The sequence below is a fragment of the Poromitra crassiceps genome (assembly GCF_964638095.1).
Source record: "Poromitra crassiceps genome assembly, chromosome: 3".
NCBI lineage: Eukaryota > Metazoa > Chordata > Actinopteri > Beryciformes > Melamphaidae > Poromitra > Poromitra crassiceps.
Window position 1 is genome coordinate 30,279,193 of NC_139625.1, and position 23,924 is coordinate 30,303,116.

The window sequence follows — 23,924 nt, forward strand, 5'->3', positions numbered from 1 at the left end:
ACCAGACTGACTGCTGGTCAATTTGTGAATGTGTTGTTGCTCTTCTCTCTGGGACCAGACTGACTGCTGGTCACTTTGTGAATGTGTTGTTGCTCTTCTCTCTGGGACCAGACTGACTGCTGGTCACTTTGTGAATGTGTTGTTGCTCTTCTCTCTGGGACCAGACTGACTGCTGGTCACATTGTGAATGTGTTGTTGTTCTTCTCTCTGGGACCAGACTGACTGCTGGTCACTTTGTGAATGTGTTGTTGCTCTTCTCTCTGGGACCAGGCTGACTGCTGGTCACTTTGTGAATGTGTTGTTGCTCTTCTCTCTGGGACCAGACTGACTGCTGGTCACTTTGTGAATGTGTTGTTGCTCTTCTCTCTGGGACCAGACTGACTGCTGGTCACATTGTGAATGTGTTGTTGTTCTTCTCTCTGGGACCAGACTGACTGCTGGTCACTTTGTGAATGTGTTGTTGCTCTTCTCTCTGGGACCAGACTGACTGCTGGTCACTTTGTGAATGTGTTGTTGCTCTTCTCTCTGGGACCAGACTGACTGCTGGTCACTTTGTGAATGTGTTGTTGCTCTTCTCTCTGGGACCAGGCTGACTGCTGGTCACTTTGTGAATGTGTTGTTGCTAGCCTTTCTCTTGTAGCCAACAAATGTGTGGCTGTGGGAGGCTGGATGTGTTTATTCCCCCTCCTGGTGAGAATGGCAAGTTCCTGATAGAATGGAAGAGCTCCATCCCATTGCCTGTGTGCTTGTCAGATTCTATCTGTGATCTATTGACCTTTGTGTGTGTCTTGCTACTGTAGTGCATGCTAACATCATGCACTACAGCATGCTAACAGTATGCTAACAGCATGCAAGCCAAGAGGGAATCAACAACACACTATATGTGAGGCCTTAAGGGTTATAATAGGCTGAACCTAAACACAGTTGTGTCTATCTCACTATCTCATTTAGCCTAGCTTTGATTTACTATATGTTACTCTTTCAGAGTCCCCACTTGTAGAATAGCCTAGGGGCAAACTAAGCCACTTGTAGAATAGCCTAGGGACAAACTAAGCCAGGCATAAAAACCACTTGTAGAATAGCCTAGGGACAAACTAAGCCAGGCATAAAAAACACTTGTAGAATAGCCTAGGGACAAAAAAAAGCCTTGACAATTTGACAGCATAGGGGCACAAAGTCTTTCCAGGGTGCTGGCATATGTTGGCATTCTTAGCTGAAGGATGCAACACAGAGAGAGACACGATACTTGACAGATTATCACTGTCTGTCTCTGTAGGATACAAACACGTTAGGCCGCATTCAGATTCAATCCAACGAGACGTATTGTAGTCTGGCTGTAGTACGTCGGGGTGGGCGGATCTCACTTCTCCCCTTCAAAACAAGCATGTGTGCGAGCGAACCAGGAAAATACATTTTTAAAAGGCTGTAGACTATTTTGTAGCTTTAGTTTAATTTATCTCTTTTTTAGTTTAGATCATGCTGATCACTTTCACTTGTAATATCATGGAGCATGTTGAAACTGGTTGAAACATTTCTGCCGAGTGCTGAGGCAGGCAGGCTGACTTTCATTGACAAACTAACCCAAGTGCTAACCGGAGGATTTTTATTGTGAAGAGATAAACAGTCGCGATTTTTGATACAGAAGCCACTTTCACACAGAGATCGCGCAATATTGCCATTAAGAAGGCCCGCAACGCCGGCAGCCTTGCCACAGAAATTGTTTTCACACAGAGCCAAGCAGCCCCACCAAATTTCCGCCCGGTGTGTTTTCAGGTTACAGTACATCCACCCCTCCCAGGTTTGAAATGAGGCGAGGGGAGACATTTCCACCCAGCTCCTCCTAGTAGCTCAAATGAATAGTTTCATAAGTTAGTGTAGTCTAAGCTACTGTATGATGAACGAATTCATTCAACAACCAAACATCGCCGATGTACTCATCACGAGTCTGATGAGAACTCACCTTAATATGCCCACAATGCAGAAAGTGTTCTCCACATGCAGCATGGTAACAAGGCTTTCAATATTCATCTAATCTACTTTATGGATCACAGAGGCACCATCATGTATTAGGTACAAGACTAATTCTTATCTTTTGGTTCCAGTTTTTTGTAAAGCAAATTATTCTCATGAAGTAGCCTAATTATCGTCCGTTCTGAAAGCATGTAAGGGAACGCACAACACCACAGGCTAGACAGATTGCAGTTCTGGAGCTGGTTTCCCCAATTGGAATTGTTTTGAGAGACGAACAGAGGGAATATCCTCAGACCGACTCACCACACACAGATGCACACCTGAGACGTCCTCTGAAGCTTATTATTATATCTGTTAATTTTGCCTACTAATGTCAACATCGTTTGAGCATAAATAGCCTAACCTACTTACTCATAGTGAAGGCACGGAGCATTCCTCCTGGCGCCCGTGTTGCAGTCATGATTGTATAGGCTACTGTTTTTACTTATCCCTTTCTTGCTGTGTGAGGTGGTTTCCCTGTACATTTTTTTATGAATGAGCTGACCATTCCCTCTGTTCCGTGTCGCCGCTCCTACGCTTTCAGGTGGAGGCGGGATGGAGGCTGATCCGGCACTATGACTACCTCCACTGGCAGAACGAAAGGCGTAACACAATTATCCACGACTCCGCTTTCATCACTTTCACATCGGAGACGCGGATCACATATTCCGTAACATTTACCGCTTTCAAGGCCGGTGTGAAAGCAGCTAGAGAGAAGAGAAGAGAAGAGTGAAACAGAGCAGAGCTGTGTGTGTGTGTGTGTGTGTGTGTGTGTGTGTGTGTGTGTGCGTGTGTGTGTGCGTGCGTGCGTGCGTGCGTGCGTGCGTGCGTGCGTGCGTGCGTGCGTGCGTGCGTGGCGTCTAGACTGGCCAGGGGAGTGTAGGGCTGCATCCCCCAAAAGTTGGATTGCCCTGAGCTCTCTCGCCGTACGACCTCTGCTTGTTTTTCACACATACCCCTGCATCGCCCACTGACGGAGCCTGATGGACTACCCCCATTGACTATGAATAGAGCGGGAAGCGAGCATTGAATTGTATCTGAATGGGCCCTTAGCCTACCTCAGGGGAGTGTCTCTGTAGGATACAAACACGTTATCCTATCTTAGGGGAGTGTCTCTGTAGGATACAAACACGTTATCCTATCTTAGGGGAGTGTCTCTGTAGGATACAAACACGTTATCCTATCTTAGGGGAGTGTCTCTGTAGGAAACAAACACATTATCCTATCTTAGGGGAGTGTCTCTGTAGGATACAAACATGTTATCCTATCTTAGGGGAGTGTCTCTGTAGGATACAAACACGTTATCCTATCTTAGGGGAGTGTCTCTGTAGAAAACAAACATGTTATCCTATCTTAGGGGAGTGTCTCTGTAGGATACAAACACGTTATCCTATCTTAGGAGAGTGTCTCTGTAGGAAACAAACATGTTAGCCTACCTTAGGGGAGTGTCTCTGTGGGATACAAACACGTTAGCCTACCTCAGGGGAGTGAGTGCAGTCAAGACAGTGAGACATGAGAACAGTCAATGGGTGGAATATACATTAGAAATGGATCCCTAGTATGTATCATGTCCCTCACAGGCTTGGCCGGCGCTGAATGCAGAGGTGCTGTGTTTGTCAAGTAACCTGGTTACAAATGTGACTGTGCCCTGAGGGGGGGACCTGCCCTGCTGCTTAAAATGGAAATAGCAGGGCACTGTGTGACCTTTCAGAGCTCAGTGGAGCCATGCTTGGAGTTGAAATGCAACACTCTGGAGCTGTTGAATGGAAAATAGGGTTATGGTTTTCAGCGCTATGGGGGATACTGAAATAAACAATAATTACAGGCTGTGTGTGATTGTTTCAGTATTAGGAACCCCCCCCCCCCCCCCCCCCCACACACACACACACACAGATGTAATTTTGAATCAGTAGGCCAATGCTTAAGTTAAGCAGCCGACAGCATCTATTCTCTCCAAAAATAACAAATATCATGGGTTAAAACAAAAGGCTTTAAAATGAGGCTTTAGGAAGTCAGCACTGACAGCGATACAACTTGTACTATAGGCTATTATAATAGCCTATACCCATAGTACAACTATAGTTGTACGCTATACCCATAGTAGAACTATAGTTGTACGCTATACCCATAGTACAACTAGTTGTACTAATGGGCTATTATAATAGCCTATAGTTGTTGTAAATAGGCTTTCAGTCAACTACAGGATAGATTATTGCAAAAAAGAGGAAAATAGTCTGAAACGCAAGTGCAGCTGTTACAACAGAAATGCAGTTATAGGTCTGATTATGAGACCACCCACCACTGTTGTGTATGCACACGCTGGAATGAAACAAAGGCTAAGCAGCAACGCTTACCTGGCTTTCTGAGATAGCGCCGTGTTGATCGGGTGGCTGGGTAACCTCAGGAAGGACTGAAAAGATGATCTCCTGAATTGGATTAACGAAGAGGAGGCCAGCCAGTCAGATCTCAGATAGGGTGATGCCCATGTTGATTATGTGTCCCTCCAACGTCGGAGTGGAAACATTTGACCTGCTACTGTCGCCTCAGATCAAGGCCTGGTGAAACGCCACCGCCTCAACACGAAAAAATGAAATAAAAAAGACCATAGGTAAATAAGAAAAACAATGGGACGTCTGATGCAGCTGACAGCCTCGCCTCTTCCTGACTTGGCAGCAGGGTTGTTTGTACACAGGAACAGCGGTCTAGTCTCGGTTGCTGTTGAGTGCGCAACGTCCAGCCGTCAGCCTGTAGAAAGCCTGCATAAAGCAATTGGCTATCGTGTTGCAAAAGATCCGGGGGTGGTGTGTTTACCTCTACACCGATCCTGCTGCTTTGCTCAGCGGGGAATCAGCTGCTTCGCACTGGAGGGACGCCATTTGTCCGTGAGAGAGCGTTCCTGTCTGTCTCGGCTCCTGCGCTGCGTGCGGAGTCGGACTGGAGGAGAGCGCTGCGCAGCACTCTCCCCATTTCACACACGGGAGCGCCTCCTGCTGTTCAAACGCTGTTACTGCCCTTAAAAAAAACAGCTGATATACTATCACAGCGGACTAATACTATTATGCACTTTGACAATATTGTCAAAGTATTGCTCTGGGAAGCTCCACGGACCATGGGTCCTTTAGCAGGTTCCAATTAGACCTCAGCATTTTTTGTGTGCTAATTTCACAATTAGGCTATTTCATTCACTATGAAGTATGAGGGAATGTTAGAAAAATTACTCTTCTGAGCAGATGTTTCACCCTCTCCACCTACAGTAGAGACAGATATCCTCTCAGATAGGACCCCCTAAATAGGGGTGTCAAACATGCGGCCCGGGGGCCAGATCCGCCCCCCATAGGGTCCAATCCGGCCCAAAGGATGACTTTGCAAAGTATGAAAATTACACTGAGAAGTCCTTCAATCCAATGTGATGCACTTGTGAAGGCTAAGAGGTAGCAGGTTTCAGGAGCAAGTTAAATATTAAGTCGCCTATTCATGTTATCTGTATTACTCACTAAATGGTCAGCTATTTTCATTACCTTTGCTTGACTATAGAGAATTGCACAGTTGCCATCAATTGTAATCAGGGGTGTAGTGATAAATACAGAGGTGGGTAAACTATCCAAGGTGAGTAGTTTACCCACCTTGTTTGCCCTCATTGATTGATACAGTTGGTCTGAAAATATGTGAGTAAACGATCTGCCTCATTGCAAAGGGGTGGGTAAATTGCGTTTACTTGCGTTTACCCTCCACGACACCCCTGATTGTAATGCACAGTACAGAGATAATGTGCTTGATGGTAGCTGCGATAACCAACGGGTTGTACCTGTAATTCTTTACACTAAAAGAAACTGGAAATGTTGAGGTTTTGTCATTTATAGGTTATTATTGATTATTGATTTTCATTGTCGCCCACTTGGTTCACTTGGTTCAAACAACATAGTAAAAGAATAGAATAGTGATTGTTTAACCAGATTGGTGGATAATGTTTTCTCTCTCTCTCTCTCCATCCATACAGTTATCGACTGTTTATCACTGTTTATGGAGTGGAGGAATATAGGGCCATGATGGAAGAAAGTGACTTGGATCATGACAGTATAGAGTGGTGTATTACGGTATATTTTTCAATTCCTCAAATACATAACATGAATCAGAGAGACTGGTTGAATTCTGGCCTGGATTTCTCATAGATCCTCATCCTACAAAGAGCTTTTCATGTCTATGTCCTCTGAGGATCTGTGCAGACGTGGCTATATGTACGTTTGCAAAGCATGGATGAGATTCTTTGAAGGCCTATATTCAAAACTTGGACACTTTTAAAGAGTTTATTTCTCAAATATTTTTATTAAATTATATTCTATCTCAAGCTACATTAATGTGACCTTGTCTTTCTTATATATACAGATGTGTACAAGTTATATTGTGCAAAAAATATATTGTGTGGGGAAAATAAGTCTTATCTATGATAAAAACAGGAAAGTGCAAAAGTTCTGATTTCGCATCGAACATAATGTTTTACCCCCCCCCCCCCCCCCCCCCTTCCCCCCCAAACAGATATTGGTCAAAATTCTAAGCTGAAGGGAACAGAAACATAAACGCTATGCATCAATACAAAGAATCTGTGCAAAATAGCAAGAACTTGGCAAAGGTGAGCAGTAAACACAAGCAATTGCTTGTGCTTACTGCTCACCTTTGCTGAGTTTAAAGTTGAAAACTCAGAGCAGCAGAATTTCACCACTCTAACTTCATGTCAGCTTTACTCCACACATATTTCCCTCCTCTCTTTAGAAACATCTTCTCATCAAAGCCACTGAAACGAATGGCCTCCTTCACACCAACATCCAGGATGGACTTGGACGGGTCCTTCCTTCCCTCTCGGCAGTCCAGGAAGCGCATCTGGAACAGAACAAAACAGTTATGGTTGGGTGTCTGAGGAGTTCTGCATTTCAAAGCGCCTTGAATGTGGTGAGTTTCCTGTGTTTTAGATCCCATAACTTTAAATGTAAATATGAGTCAGCCCGCCAAACATATCCTATTTCAATGAAAAAAGATGCGTAATTAATGGCATAAAATATTTTAGCTGAAATTTTCTTTTTCCTCAGCCAAAGCGTGAAAAGCTAGGGAATTCAAACAAGCAACTTCTGCTCTTCAGCAGTCATCATTGATGTTTTTTAACTGCTGCAGTCCTGGAGGAAAGTATGTGTCCTACTATACTTCAAACAACAACTGTCAAAAGCAAACTTTCTGACAGTCAAATGATAATATAATATGACTCAGGTAGGTCTATGTAAAAAAGTAATGGTCCTGTAATGAGGAGTGTGTACAATTCATAAACAATATAAAGTACTTACATATTCATCCAGGATGAGGTAGGAGTCCCTCATCTGAAAAGACAAACCAAGACCATAAACTTCTATCTATTTTGTCTGGAACCTGGTTTCTGATTCCATCACACTAATATTCCCTTCAAGTGACACTTTAGCCTGCATTTACATGCACAGAGAATTCCCTTCTCACTCTGATTTCTCAAGAAACCTGGTTTTGGTTTGAGACATGAAAAAACAGGTGAGGGGACTGTGGCGTGTAGACATTAATAATGACTCCTTTAAATTTGTATTGTCACTGTCTGCACAAACTCAGATGCACAGAGTGTTATGGGTACATAAAAAACATGTTCTTTCTTCTTTCTCCTCTATGACACCCTGCTATTGGTATACTGTCTTTTAACACATTAAGTGCCATAGACGACCTAACTCGTCTTACATAATCCAGCGCTTAAGTGCCAAGGACGGACTAACTCGTCTTACATAAAGATTTTTTTTTTTTGACGGTGGGACATCAATCAACCCCTTTTACATCTTTGAGATAACTATTTGGAGCAAGAGCATGTGTGTAATCTATTTTACCGACCACTAAGTGGCGACAGAGACCGAGAGAAGCCACAGCCATGGGACCCAAAAGCCACGGGACCAAAAGCAGCCGCCTCTTCGATGGCGATTTTACAGTCAGAAGCCCGAGACACACACACAGAACGGACAGAGATCCCTTCCCCCCAGAGCCGCGCAGCAACGCGCGAACACACACACACACACACACACACACACACACACACACACACACACACACACACACACACACACACACACACACACACACACACACACACACCGCGGTAGCAAGCCGTTCAAGGAAATGGCGTGGCGATTTTACAGTAATCCATTCAAGACTTGTCTTGCCTGAGAGCGGCCGCGCACCGGCAGCAGCACACAGAGAGCGGAGAGCGATTTGCAAAATAGATCATAGGTGAAACACACTTTGAAACACCTCAGAAAGGCCAGAATCAACATCTGCCCATCGCCCACGCATTCCCCGGCCCATCTTGACTCGCACAAGGAGCGTCCGCACGCAGGCAAGCAGGCAGGCAGGCACACAGGCAGGCAGCAGCAAAAGCGCTTCTGACACGCCCGCTGTACAGCCAGGAGGAAGGAGGAGAAGACACACGGAGGGAGGAGTTTGAATGAGAGGGGTGTTTCCTGTTGTTATGGAGGAAATTACTGTTCAAAACTATTGTTTAGAATGTCTGACGGTCTTACTGATGCCAAAAATGAATGGTTAAAGTGACTGTTTCACAAAAAGCCATTTATCTCTGAATAAATTTCCAGACGCTGAAACCATGCTGTACTCAACGGCTAATATCTACATAACTACTAACTCTGCAAACTAACTCTTTTAGACAGAGAAAGCACACATTCTATTAGTTATTTTTAGATGATTGCTGTTCATGAATTCTTAACAGAAAAGAATCCTCGGCTGTTCTAAAATGAGCCAGAATCGTCAAAAACACCCCTGGCACAACTTACCTACAGGAATGAAAACATGGCTGGCATTCAATGTGTTAATATCTTTTTAGGTAATTGGTGGACCTGTCAAAGTCTATCTGACCCCTAGTGGTCGTTAGGATGCATGGCAATGTCTACAGACAATGAACCAGCATGGAATAACGAATTGATTGTCTGGACTAGCGGAACTTTAATTGTTTTCACAGCGTGCAGTGCCAACTTTAGGATTTATGGAGTGCTTTGAACTAAAACATAATAGTGGATTCTTGCCTGATCTTTAAACCAACATGTCGGAATTTTTTTACACGACATCTCACAGCAAATTGTCTGTAATACCAATGTTGCTCTCACAATCAAACCATTTTAGAGCCATTATTGTGAAACTACAACGTTTTGCACTGTGGACAAACGTTGCTATTACACAATTTCCTGTGAGACTGGGCTGGATATTCTGTTAATTTGTGCCTAAACAGTTTTAAGGTGTTAACCAGAGTATGGCCAATAGCTGAGTTGCTCTGTGCATGTAGTTAGTAGTTAGCTCTGTGCACAGTTAGATTCATCCCACTCTGGGATCTCAAACAATTGCAGCTTTGTGACTTCCACTGAGTCGCATACCTTTTCATTGGACTCGGGTACGAGGCAGCTGATACTGCTATGTCTCTGCAGAAAGTCCTGAAACTGTTGCTCACTGATGACAAACCTCTCTGCCTCCCTCAGGGCACTCTCCCCTGCATTTTCCCCATCAATCAACAGGCACTGGAACACCTGAACACAGGAAGGACAGAAACAGAGAGGGTGAGTCCACACACACACACACACACACACCACACACACACACACACACGGGCTCTAACGTGCACACATTTGCTCTCTCGCTCTCTACCTTCCAGCGGACAGGGTTAAGCTTGGCGATGTCCTCCCACATGTCTTCATCAGCGTTGAAGGTGTTGATAACAGAGTTGATCTTGAACGCCACTTTATACATCTGGCACCAGTCGCGGACCTTGTAGAGGTTGTCCAGGTGGCTCTTTGTGCCCTGAGCCCTGCCGATCAGCTGGTTGGTTGCTTCATCAAAGCTGTCACAGGAAATGGCCAAGATGTCCAGGTACTCACCTGAGAAAGATGGAATGGAGAGAGAGAGAGAGAGACAGAGAGGGAGGGAGGCAGGGAGAGTGCATGAATTTGGAGATCCTTCTTACTGTAACATAATGCATTCTTGGCATTCTGGCATGCTTACACACATTTTGTGAAATTATACTCCATTTTCCCAAAACTGTTTGAGCAATTATGCTCATTAGTGTTTTGCACCTTGAGGACTGCGCTCATTGGATTACATTGAAAATAGGCACATTTAACAAGTAAAAGTGAAAAAAGAGCATTTCATTTTCCAATTTTATAAAATTTTTATTAATTACATTTCATTAATGAATTCATTGAATTTACTGTATGGGTCCACTGCCACCACGTAAAATAGGTATAGAGAAAGATTCTGTCCATACCAATAATACAAATAATACATGCAATAATACATGCAAATAATACACGTATCTTAGAAAATAGACCTTTGTAACATGGTGGTGCATTTTAAAGGTAACTGAGGGTGAGAAATCTTACCATATTTCTGGAACCACTTTTTTCTGATCATACTGCCATTGCTGACGATACTGACACTTTGGAGCTGCAGATCCTCTTTGCAGTATTGGACTAATTTCCCCAGAAAGTCTCCATGCAAGAAAGGCTCTCCTCCAGAGAAGTTGATCTTTTCAAGACCTAATGGATACAATAAATTGATGAGCATGCAGGAGTTGGACACGACACCAAATGACACAACTGTAATCTGATATACCTTTACCTGATTCCTTCAGAAGTTTGAGACCCTTCTTGGCTTCTTCAAGGGGCAGGACAAAGGACGTTTTTGCAGTGTGGAAACAAAACCCACATTTATAATTACACTTGCGTGTGAAATGATAATTAACACTTGTTGGAGTCGTTGACGGTTGGGCTTCTTTCTTTTGATCCAGTTTAGTGTTAGCAGGTGCAGTTGTCCCTCCAAAACAGACAGCAACACCGGCACCTGCTGTCCAGTACGGCACTTTGGAAAAGACGCTTGAAAAGATGCAGTGGACAGTGCTGATGCAGAGCCGCAGAAGCAGCTTCAGAGATGCAGAGGAGAAAAACATCTTGACGTGGCTCTTCACACCTGTTCTGCCCTGCTCTGTGGATGGCCACGCTTCTTAAATAGACTGCTGCTGTGTCTGGGCTGAGGCAGAGATGCTGACACTGCTCAGATTAAATGAATGCCAGCTGATGTCTAAAGTTTCTATTTACCAACAAGGAAACCGAAACTGAGCATCACTTTCACTTTCGTGTTCAAGTTCAAGTTCATGTATTACCTGCTTTCACACAGATTCGTTGTAATGTGCAACAAGTGCCAACGTACAAAAAATCAGAAGATACAAAAAAAAAGATAAAAGACACATGGGCACATACAGACTTGAATCTGCAGCAATATAGAGTCCTAAAACCAGACATAAAATACAGAATATAAAAGAGAAGGACAGCATTAAATCCAACTGGATTTTGTAGAAACAAGCAAGTCCAACCTATCCACCTCATTTCCATTAAATAGACTACCCCCCCCCCCCCCGATTCAGCTTATCAAGTCATTAAATAGGCTACCCGCAGATTCCCGCCTATCTAACCCCCTTATTAAGCAGGGTGATGGCGTGAGGAATATGGAGATAAGGTCATAATAAAGATAGGAGTAATGCATGCACATCCAAATCGAAGAGTGCTGAAGCGAAAGTGAACAAAACATGAAAAGACCAAACAGCTCACACACTGCAGGCTCCAATGTCCAACTATTTATAGCAACAATGTGAGTGGTGCTGGAACTGTGTGCAAGGCAAGCTGTTTGTTCTTCTCAGGTCATAATAAACTTGTTTGAGTATGGCAGGTGTTATGGTATGGAATTCCACCACTCCTCATCCCGCTGTGTAAACAATAGCATTTTCAGCCAATACGAGGGATCAGCCGAGCAGCATTTTGGTAAACAAACCGCGTCACTGGGTGGCAACGGCAATGGAACCCTATGGAGCCCAAGTGGCGCGAGGCGTGAGTGTCTGACTCTAGCCGACTAACTCTGTTTACATTTTAAAAACTGCGACAGTTCACACAACTTTAGCACGACATGCATATATTATACATCAAACTTATAACTTATAGTGTAACAGTTTGGCAACAAACTGCGGCTTTCTTGACATGCAAAGTTATGTTTTAAATAGAGAGGCAAAGTGACCGCCTACTTCCTGCTTCAGTAGGCCTACTGTACCAGAGATTTTCATCCGCCATTTATTTTCCCATAGACATTTCATAAAATGCTTATAAAAATAGCTTTACTTCGTCAAACCAAACGGTTCAGTTATATTTAAAATCGGGAGAGAGCATAGAACATTTCACTCGGACCAAAACTTAAAAAACTAAATAGAAAAAATATTTTCTTTGAATCTGCAAATTCTTTTACGTTTTGGCCCGAGTGAAATGTTATGTGGTCTCCCCTGTTTCTAAATATATCTGAACCGTTTGGTTTGAACAAGTAAAACTATTTTTATAAGCATTTTACGGAATGTCTATGGGAAAATAAATGGCGGATGAAAATCTCTGGTACAGTGCTGAAGCAGGAAGTAGGCGGTCACTTTGCCTCTCTATTGACAAAATAGACCCTTCTCATGCGGGCCATTTTGTGTCGAAAAGGCAGGGTAAACACATGTGCAAGCAAAACACTAATAAGGGTTACAAACTTCCATTGGAATTTGGAAACCGTCATAGTGTTTTGCTTCTGCCTTTTCGACACAAAATGGCCCCCGTGAAAAGGGCCTATTAACGTTGGCAGTGGCACAATTCAAACGGGATCAACAGCATTATTCTCCGTTCACCGCCATTCATATTTTTTCAGCGCTGGTACAAGGAGAAAAGCAGGGAGTGGCGTTCACTTTGCCTCTCTACACTCACTGCCTCCCCTTCTGCTCCTCCAGTTTTATTTTTCGGTTGATTTAGGGGGAATCGAATCCATGCAGCTTTCAGTCACATGCATCAAAGTCGTGCACGCTAACCAGTCGGCCACGGAGACAATCCCTGACAATGAAATGAAAGTTATACTAGTTAGTTTCGTTTCCCTGCCCAGCGCACTGATACTTTCGTTTTCCACTCAGTTTCACAACAACCTCGAGGCTCACCGTTAACTGCAGATTGGAAAGTGATCACCAGTAAAGGCAGCTGTAATCATGGCCAGGCTCATCATGTCGCTGCCTCGGCTGTGGTCCTCTCGTGTTTTCTCGGTGGAGCTGGATCATGGAAGATCCGCACCCCTCCACTTTGCAATTCAAGAAAAGCACCGGAGAGAGGAAGTGCCACGGCTGTTCACAGGTGTGCAGAGGGGTGAGAGATGCTACTCTCTGTTTGTCTGCAGCGCTGACCGAATTCAAAGAGCTAAGTTTGACGGGGAGCTGAGAGACAAACTGTTGAAAGGCTTGTCTCCGGAGTGCGATTGTATGCCAATGTTTTCATTTCTGCCAAATGTCAAAGACTCTCTCATCAAGGGCTACTTCGTAAAAGATACATCTGAATGTTCTGTCCCGACCGAGCGACTTCTCAGTGACCTGATGCAGAGTGCGCCCGTGTTGGTGTGTTCCTACTCGTCAGGGGAGGGGGGTCTGTGGACTCAGCAGCTGTGGTCCCATGCAGAGAGAAGGATGGAGATGTCTGAGGAATACTATGTGGTCCCCACTGAGGCGCCGGACTATCACCCGTCCACTCTCAACATCATCAACTCTGATGTTTTCTACAGCTTTGAGGAGGCCTATGAAGTACTTCAGAAGGTTCGAACAGTTTCCCAAATTAATTGTAGCCTACAAACTATCCATGTATTTTTATTTTTATTACAGGCACAAAAGACTAGGCTACACATAACACACATAAGATGACATAATCCTCACAAAAAGGACAAAAAACAAAAATAACAACCACCACCACAACAACAACAATAACAACAACCACAACAACAATAATAATAATAATAATAATAAACTAAATAAAAATACAGAACATAAAATAATTTTTTAATTAGTAGGATCCCTTCAGTAATTCAAATGATTAGATTGGCAGTAGGGAAATATTTATCCATGTAGAATTGTTTGATTGTTGATGTTCAGGATCTTTGGTGAAGTGGCACACTCTTGTGGTAGAGGGAGGAATAACACTGAACAACTTTGCACGTAGGCTCAAAGCACCTGGTTCTCCAATTTATCTATCATTGCCAGAGGGCCCAGGGTAGTGTGTGTGTGCGTGTGCGCGCGCACGTGCGTGCGTGCGCCCCCATGCCCCCTCCCCCCTCCCCCCTGCTCCTGTGCTCCCTGCCAGCAGCAAAGTGACAAAGTGTCTGCTCTGCAGTGTGGTGACATCATCCCAGAGTCGAAAGCCGTGCTGGGCCTGGCGAGCCAGAGACCGGAGGCCAGACATAAACCAGACTTCCCCGTTATTGTCATAGAAGGACTGGATGCCACAGGTTAATGCCGTTACTTCATAAATGAACATGTGATCAGTTTGATGTATAGATGCCTCCCTGAAGTGATGGCCAACTGCTTTCTCTGCTAAAGCCATTATCGGCCAATGAGCTTTGCCTAATGGAATATCGTGTATCATGACCTCAGAAAAGTTACGTCACTGTGAGGATGATTTATCGAGTAGTTTGCTCGTGTAATACAAATCTTAAAGGGCCACTTTGCCAATTTTCCAACCAGCTTTGTATCATTACATAAATCAGTAGCATTATGCAAATGAACAATGTTTAACTTCACTCCATCTACCGAGAGTTCCCCATTCATTCACAGTACTTCCTGTACATTTGGCGCAAGAAGTACTTGCGGATGACGGTAGAGAGAGCAGTAATGATAAAGATAATGATAGTGACAGTATGTGACACCATGGCAAAACTGCTCCAGATGACATCATTATGACATCATTTGGACCAGGAAGTTCTGTGAATGAACGGAAAGCTCTCGGTCCAGGCAAGAGGGAGGAAGTTAAACATTGTTCATTTGCAATCGGCAAAGTGGCCCTTTAAGAATATTCAAACTTATGCAAGTATGAGAGTTTTACCTCAGTCAAATGAAGCCCCTCTTTTTTATGGAAGCCACAGGCATAAAAATAGATAAATAAATTCATTAATCTAGCATGTTTTGCAGTGAAAACTTGAGCTTATGAGCTGTGAGCTGTGAGGCTTTAGTGTGACAGCTTCTCTTTGTCCCTCTTCTTTGTTTGTGAGGTGACTCTTTCCATCACAGGTAAGACCACTCTGACCGAGTCTCTGAGGGACACTCTGGGGGCCGCTCTGCTGCGGTCCCCTCCCCAGTGCCTGTCCCCCTGGAGGGCCCGCTTTGATCAGGAGCCGCCCCTCATCCGCAGGGCCTTCTACGCTCTGGGGAACTACATCACAGCAGAGCAAATAGGCCAGGAGGCCATGCAGACACCTGTCATCGTTGACAGGTAAAGACAGCTGAGATGTCAGAGGTGGAACCCATTGTTGTCGGAGCAAGTTTGCCCACTTTGTGAACTTTTAAGAAGTTGTTGAGGACAGAAGGGATGAGGATACCATATAATAAAACAACATTCAATGTTTAATTTCTCTATCTAAGAGTCTAGTCATCCAGCCATTCGTCTACCCACTCATCCACCCAAGCCATTCATTATCTGTCCCCAGGTACTGGCACAGCACAGCAGCCTATGCCATTGCCACAGCAGTGAGCGGTCCAGTCTGTAGCCTTCCATCAGAGGGTTCGGAGGTGTACTGCTGGCCCAGAGACCTGCTCCAGCCCAGCCTGGTGCTCCTGCTCACCCTGGACCCTGAGGAGCGCAGGAGTAGGCTGAAGGGCAGAGGCCAAGGCACCACTGAGGAGGAGAAACATCTAGACCACAACCAGCTTTTCAGACTCAAGTAAGATAGTCTCATAATATATACACCATGCACATGAGTACAGGCACACAAACTCCTACTGCAAAAATACCCCTCTTAGCAAGTAATATGGAGTAATTCATCTTAATAAATTACTTTTATTAGTTTCCAATGAAAATCAAGAATTGTCATCTTCTTGATACAATAAGTTATCTGCCACATTCTGGCTTGTTGGGAGAAAACTTCCAGAAACTGATGAAACTGTATAGGACGAATCAGCGTGATGTCACCTGCCACCCAGAAATGCGGAACCCTGCGGCAGTTATTAGTATGAGTTGTGCCAAGCAAACATTAATATCTTAAAAACTATACATCACATCGCTTATATTTTTCTGAGTGAGAACAGAAGTAGCTCAAGAGTTTGATGTACAGTATAATATATGCATGTCGTGTTAAAGTTGTGTGAACTGTCAGTTTTTTAAATCTAAACACAGTCAGCCGTCTAGAGTCAGACACTAAAGCCTCCCAAAGCTCACGATCCATAGGGTTCCATTGCCGTTGCCACCCAGTGATGCATTTTGTTTACCAAAATGCTGCTTGGCTGATCCCTCGTATAGTGGAATTCATTCGTTTAATTTGTTTGAAGAAAACAAGGGCAAATTCAGCCCAGGACCACGTGCATTGCGTAGCAACCACGGGGGCAGGCTTACCTGGGATGTGGCTAGATGGGGTACCGGCACGGATGGAGTGACACTAAATCATGGCAATTCTTGTATAGTGTCATTACAAAAGCAAATATTTAACAGGGTGAGATAAAGGACACATCCCCCAAAATTCAAGTATAATACTGTGTGTGTGTGTGTGTGTGTGTGTGTGTGTGTGTGTGTGTGTGTGTGTGTGTGTGTGTGTGTGTGTGTGTGTGTGTGTGTGTGTGTGTGTGTGTGTGTGGGACATTGTTCGGATCAGCCTTCCCCAAAAAAGTAATGCAAAATCATATTTTTCCAAACTTAGTGCTGTACCAGCAGGAGGCCATTGATGTGTGATGTAAATTTGGTGAAGCCATACTGTGAAGTTATGGGTTATTTGTGTAGTCCGTGTTGCACTTTGTAGATGGTCCCTAAGCACTTGCCGCCCAGCCGGCTGCACGACAGTGAAGTTATGGAATATTTGAGTAGTCTGTGTTGCACTTTGTATATATTTAAGTATTTTTATTGCAAGGTAGAGTACAGTCCACATTGATAGTCATCAGACAATCATATTTTCAATAAAACAATATGTAACTTAGAATGTACAGTCTCCCTAAAAAGAAATTATGTGTTGCACTTTGTAGACGGTCCCTAAGCACTGGCCACACAGCAGGCTGCACATACTGTAGAGACCAATGTTATTTGTCCAGCTCGGAGGACGTTTAGGTGAAGCTGAGGTTGTAGCTCCTGGTGTACCTTACTAAGATGGGAAAGAGGCGTCGTTTGTGCATTACAAACGCTTCGCTTATGAGCTATTGATCCAGGAAGTGCGAATCTGTCAATATATTTTCAACTTGACCGAAGTGGATCGGAACTGTGTTTTTTTTTGTTCCAACCCCCCCCCCCCCCCCCCCCCAAATTTTTTATAGAACAATATACAAGACAAACAGGCTCAGACACAGGAAATTAAAATAAAATAAACAAAAACAAACATACATGTGCTACCAGCAAAGTGTCCATGTGTTCACAAGAGACGTGTATAGGATGGGATCCCACGTAAGGGGTCCATGAGATACCAGCCGGGGAGCCATCCGTCAGCCCTAGCCTCAGTCACTTATCATTCTTGACGGAACTGTGTTTTTCAAAGGGACGAGATCGAGCAGTAAGCTGCATTAAGTTCACAATCTTGTGATCTATTTTTTATTTATTTTTTACTTTTTATTGACAGATTATTATCAATACATACTTGCATTGTATACATTGTAGATATGTACTGCCATAGGGGTTTTTTTTTAGAGAAAGAAAAGAAAAGACAAAACCACAACAGCCGCAACAGCAGCAACAAAACAAACAAACAAAAACTAAAAACAAACAAACAAAACAGGGAGTCGACTTTTCACTATACATTCATCTTGGATCCAAAAAGATAAAATCTGGCCTAATGGGTGTTATATATTGAACCCAGCATTCCCATCTTGAGGTAAATTGTTCTACTTTATGATTGATAACAGCAGTTAGTCTTTCCATCTTATATATATCCATCGTAATATTCATCCATTCTTTCACTTTAGGGCTTTCCTGTGATAACCACTTCCTGGTGAGAGCTTTTTTACCAGCTACCAGCAATATATTAATCAAATATCTGTCTTCTTTCAACCAGTCTTCCGATATACCAAAATACATTGTTTTACTATCTAGGGGTATTACACATTCGAAAACATCCTGTATAGCTTTGTGAATCTGTTTCCAATAACCCCTGATAACGGGGCAGTCCCAAAAGACATGATAGTGATGTGCTATTTGACTTCCACAGTTTCTCCAGCGAGAAGATGAGTTATTATCATAGTGAGCTTTCTGAGATGGTGTAATAAAATATCTAATGATGCATTTCCATGTGAATTCCCTCCATATTTGTGATCTAGTAGACTTCCATTGATATCCCCACATTGTTGTCCATTCTTCCTCAGATATAGCCATTCCTCCTTCATTTTCCCATTTTCTCTTATATATGAGGTAGAATGTCCTTTCAGACTTAACAAGGACCTATATATGCAAGATATAGTTTTACTACTGATATCTGAGTTGTATGCTTTTCTAAAAAGTTCTAATATACCTATGTTTGCTTCGTTTACATTTTTTATCTTCTTTTCAAAATAATGTCGCAATTGGAGATATCGATAGAAGTCTTGATTTTCTAGCAAGTATTTCTCTTTAAGCTGTTCAAAGCTGGGAAATGATCCTTCTTCCATTACCCCACACATTGCTGTTATTCCTTTATCGGCCCAATCTTTAAATCTGGAATCAAATTTGTTCGGAGTAAAGTCAGAATCATATGCACACCATTTGAGAATAATAATACCTTTCTCTAGTTTATATTCTTTTATCAGTTTTCCACACTTTAAGAGTGAGTCTTACCCATGGGTTGTCAATTGCGTTTACCATATTGCTTTGTAGATTATCTGCCAGGATTGCCTGTAGGGGAATGGAAGATATCTTCTCCTCAATGCTTTTCCATTGAGCTGAGTATGAGGGGTTACACCAACATATCATGGCTCTCATCTGTGCTGCATAGTAGTAGTCCCTAAGAATTGGTAAACCCCATCCTTTGTGATCTATTTCAATGATGACAAAGCCCAGTTTCCACACTGAAAATGCAGAAGTCACAGTCACTTACTTGAGGGGAGAGGCTCAGATACCTGCAAATCAGAGATTATGTTGGATCCAAGATTCATAGCTTTGAAGGTCTCCCAAATTTTTGTTGTTAAGCCCCCCTCACTCCAGGCATCTTATTTCTAGATTTGTGTGTCTGTTTGATGGCTGCGTCAGGGCCCCCACTGAGAGGATTAGAGAGGCGTGGCAGGAGGAACTTGGTATTGATTTATCTGAAATTATATGGGACAGGAGTCTGCCTGTGGTCCAACTCTGCTCAGTTAACAGCAGACACCAGCTGATTCAGTTTAAAGTCATGCACCGTCTTCATTATTCTAAAGCATAAATTGCACAGGATCTTCCCCTCTGTCTCACCGCTATGTGATAGGTGACAGGTGTCCGAGGGCACACACTGTCCCATGCTTTTTGGTTTTGCCCTTCACTATCCGGATTCTGGGCCAAAATATTTGACTGGTACTCTAAGGCCTATAAAATAACGCTTCAGCCAGAGGTGGAACTCGCTATCTTCGGCTGCTCGGAATCCTCTCTGCTCTTCCCTACGGCTGTGCAACAGTCTCTGACGCAGGGGACTACTGTCGCCAAGAGACTCAAGGCTCTTTCACACCGGCCTTGAAAGCCGAAAAATGGACGGAAAATAGGATTCGCGCCTCCGATGTGAAAGTCATGAACGCGCGTTGGTGGATAATTCTTGTACGCCTTTTGTCCCGGGACCAAAGGTTGTCACAGCGCTGTATTAGCGGACAACCCGCCTCCACCTGAAAGCGTCGGAGCAGCAAGGCGGAACAGTGTGAATGTTTCATAAAAAATTACAGGAGAAATCACCTCATGCAGCAAGGACAGTGAAAGTAAAAAAAAGTAGCCTATACAATCATGCGCCAGGAGGAATGCTCCGTGCCTGTGTAGTAGGTTATATAGCTGTCTGTGGCGAGTTGGTCTGACGATATTCCCTCTGGAAACCAGCTCCAGAATGGCAATCTGTCTAGCTAAGCCACTTGTGCATTCCCTACTGTTTGGTTGTTGAATACAAGGTGACACCATATCGATCTGCTTAGTAGGTGAATTTACTTCTATGAAATGTGTTGTATAAATAAAGTTGGCTTTCCTTGAATGCAATTCATGCAACACTTCGCTGCCAGAAAATCGGCAGATGCACTCCGCGGCGGAGCCCGTTTTGGCGAGTACGCCCACCATGCGAGTGCACCTATCCTCCCAGCTCAGCGGACTAGGAGAAGGAGGGAAGTATTGTTGTTGAATGAATTTGTTCATCATACAGTAGCCAGGCTACACTAACCTATGAAAATATTCATTTGGGCTAGAAGGAGCAGGAAATCCCTCCGCTCGCCTTTCAATCCGGGAGCAGGGGATTTCACCTGAAAGTACACAGCAGCACGGGAATGTGGCCGTGCTGCTTGGCTCTGTGTGAAAGCAATTTCTGTGGCAAGGCTGCCAGGCTTTGCGGACTTCCCGAACTACAATTTTGCGTGATCTGTGTGTGAAAGAGCCTTCAGTCTGAGGGAGTGGAAGTCCCCCTCCCCACCTTTTCAGCTCTGCTGACGGACATGGTCTCAGTTATATGTATGGAGAGACTCAGGTTTCTGAGGACCAACTCACTTAACAAATTCTCAACTATCTGGGACCCGTTCCTGGCCTACTTACGGTAGACGAGGTTAAGGGTGACGGGTGACTCGTCTGGCTGATTGCTTATGGACTAGAGATGCGTGGATGAGTTTTTATGCCACCCTAATCTGCGTGTATGCATGAACCATCCGGCCGCCATAAATCCGCGCAAATTATTTTGTACTATTTATAGATCCGCGCCCGCCGTGCACCTGAAATTTCACAACGCTATAAATGAGTGATTTGGGTAGATTAACTTACTGTTTCTGCTGCCGTCGGTGCGATCGCTGCAGTCGACTCCAAATAAACTTCCATGCTGTATTATAATCCAGTCCAGCACTTGCCCATGTAGCATACTAGGCTAATGCTATAGCTTTAAATTCAGATCAAGACTGGATTGACCTGTATGGGAAAATAATATGAGCAGGTCTTCTCTTCCAACTATTCAGTGGAAACTCCTGTTTGACGTTTGTCGTTCTGGTGACATCATTGGCAGGCATATCCCCATCGAACGTTGACATGGCTATTTGTTTACACTGCTATAGTGTCCTCTAGAGAGAGAGTGGCATCAGCGGAGGACCAAAATGCGAGACTCATTAGCCAATGAACAGCCAGGAATGGGTCTCGCGCTACTTTTGCATGCTAAAATAAAGCTGATAATGTACAATTTGATTCAAGGTGGGGAAAACCCTTTCAGAGTACAACACAAACTGTCTATTTTGCTGCAACTCGACAGTGCTGCTTAATCCAGGACCTTACTTCCTGGAACTCTTGAGAGTAAAAAACTGGTCCATTGGAGTGAATGGAGATGTGGGGACTCTTCTATCTACACGGCTCTGCACTGCTAGTTCTTTGGGTCCTTGCTTTCTAACTATATAGGCGGCTAACATAAAAGCGAAAAATAAAGCTTAAAATACGTTCATACATAGACTAGACAACGTAATTATATTAATGTTCCTCATTAATGATACATCATTTCACCCGCCCGCAACCCATCCGCTATTAATCAGAATGTTTATTTTTATGATCCGCGGATATCCACGGTCAGCGCGGTTATAACTGCAGCCAGCGCATCTCTAATGGGTATGCCTTTTTTTCTCCTGCTTTTTGTTTTTTCCTGTCTCAGCATGTTCAATGTTGTTCTTTGTGTTAAAAAAAACTGTAAAATAAAATATTGTGGGGAAAAAGAAAAAAAAACTTACTTGAAGGGAGATGACAGCTATAATCAGTCACTCGCTCTTTTTTCCCTCCCCTTTAAAGTAGCCCACTTCTTCACTGTAAGTCTGCATGGATCACTGCTACTCTGCATCATGTAGGTAACGTTAGTTGTTACTGTAAAAATGGACAGCGGGAGTTAAACTGTATCATTGATGGGTTCAACGTGCAGTCTGTGGTTCACAGCATCTTTTCTGTGACATTATGACTGACTGACTGACTGAGCCTAAAGAGCCGTGTCTTGACCACGCACTGCGCTGCCCACATGGTAAAAAATAAAACAGAACATGAGTCGAAATAACTTGTTGAATTTTCTCCAGTGTTGCCTAATTATGTGTAGATACACACATAAAACACATAGGGCAAACTACTTCTGTATAGCACATGTACATTCTAATAAATGAGCTTTCAGCTCATACAATTATCCTTCTAGTGGTTGCATGGTAAGTCTATTATCTGATGTAAGTGCAGTATAACAGTACCGTGTTACTTAGTATGGGTAATAGACAAATAACGATAAATAAACAGCAATACAATATATTAAAAAAAAACTCTTATCAACACTCTTACCTATGTGACGTGTGGACAAATGTTTTGCAGCCTGTAATGGAAGCAGTCCTTTCTGTGTGCAAAAACATGGAAGCACAGATGGGGGTACAAACTGTACTGTGGGATTCATTGAGTCAGTTCAGCTCGGTCTCTGTCTGACCCATCAAACACTTAACAATCAATTACGGTCCCGCGGGGGGAGCGGCTGATGAGCAAGAACAGGTGATTAGTTGCTGAGCTGTTGTGCTCCATTAAGCTGGTCTAAACTCACAGGCAGCACCGGGCCAGGCCAGCCAGTCGCTCCGCAGACAGGTCGATGGCTACTTTCATTCATCCTCGTCCCTGACATAATGGCCTCTCCGCACGGAACGGCCAGATGTTGGGCCAGCGGAGGTAGAAGATGGAGGGAGATGGCCGCCACAGAGAGAGTGAGAGATTCTGCAGACTTGGTCAATCACTGTGAGGCTTCCTACACAAGGACCGTTGTCCATTTGTGTCAGGAAATGGCTGCGCTCTGAGCCATCTGTGTTGTTTCTCAGATGTATCTCAGTTGTCTTGTCTTATATCACTGTCCACTACTGAAACATCTGTGTTGTTTCTCAGATGGATCTCAGTTGTCTTGTCTTTCATCACTGTCCACTACTGAAACAGTGACCTGTTGAAATGCTTTCAGTTACAGATTGTATAAGTGTGTCTTATGCTGTATTTTTATTAGGGATGCACCGATATATCGGCCGTATATCGGTATTATCGTATTATCGTATTATCAGCTATCGGCCAAATTGTTATTTTAAACATCGGTATTTGTATCGGCCCAGAATTTTTCAATCAGTGCATCCCTATAGGTGTTATCAGTGTTGTCTTCAGTCGTGTTAGTTAGGTGTTGTTCTTGACATATTTGTGTGTGTGTGTGTGTGTGTGTGTGTGTGTGTGTGTGTGTGTGTGTGTGTGTGTGTGTGTGTGTGTGTGTGTGTGTGTGTGTGTCTGTCTGTCTGTCTGTCTGTCTGTCTGTCTGTCTGTCTGTCTGTCTGTCTGTCTGTCTGTCTGTCTGTCTGTGTGCGTGTGCAGAGTGGAGGAGGCTTACCGGAGGATCAGTGGCCCCGCCTGCGTGACTGTGGATGCTAGTCCTTCTGCAGACCAAGTGCTCCAACAAGTGCTGCTTTTAATTAGGGGCAAATGCCACTTGTAAACAGTTCTCCATCTCCCCCGCTGACGGCCATGCATCAGGTGGATGCAGTACCTCTTGCTGCCACTTGATGCCAGTAAGGTGTTGGGGATGTGATAGTAGAAGGGAGAGTGGGCAGATTGGAGTGTGTTGAGGAGATTCTATTCACAATGAGTAAAGGTTGAATGGCCAGGGGCCAGAACCACACTCTACAATCTGAAATACATATTCATGCACACACACAT

At 43.8% G+C, this 23,924-nt stretch overlaps 3 protein-coding genes across 3 annotated transcripts in view; 1 reads left to right on the forward strand and 2 right to left on the reverse strand.

The window, feature by feature from the left end:
- The window catches only part of rnf144aa (ring finger protein 144aa), a 66,705-nt gene extending 61,826 nt beyond the window's left edge, over window positions 1–4,879 (reverse strand). Inside the window, exon 1 of the mRNA XM_083633996.1 lies at window positions 4,365–4,879. The gene's annotated coding sequence lies outside the window, so the exon portion shown is untranslated. The remainder of the gene's footprint in view (window positions 1–4,364) is intronic.
- A 1,841-nt stretch (window positions 4,880–6,720) lies between these two features.
- Window positions 6,721–11,008, reverse strand: rsad2 (radical S-adenosyl methionine domain containing 2; the record flags this gene model as incomplete). Its single annotated transcript, XM_083632987.1, has 6 exons — window positions 6,721–6,885; window positions 7,341–7,373; window positions 9,444–9,593; window positions 9,712–9,941; window positions 10,443–10,598; window positions 10,681–11,008. The coding sequence occupies 6 exons, from the start codon at window positions 11,006–11,008 to the stop codon at window positions 6,721–6,723; spliced, it is 1,062 nt and encodes a 353-aa protein (XP_083489113.1).
- Window positions 11,009–13,111: 2,103 nt separating this feature from the next.
- On the forward strand, window positions 13,112–23,703 carry cmpk2 (cytidine monophosphate (UMP-CMP) kinase 2, mitochondrial; the record flags this gene model as incomplete). The annotated part of the gene is made up of 5 exons (XM_083634433.1): window positions 13,112–13,705; window positions 14,277–14,391; window positions 15,170–15,371; window positions 15,586–15,819; window positions 23,583–23,703. 5 exons carry the CDS (start codon window positions 13,112–13,114, stop codon window positions 23,701–23,703), a joined length of 1,266 nt encoding a protein of 421 aa, XP_083490559.1.
- Window positions 23,704–23,924: the final 221 nt, after the last annotated feature.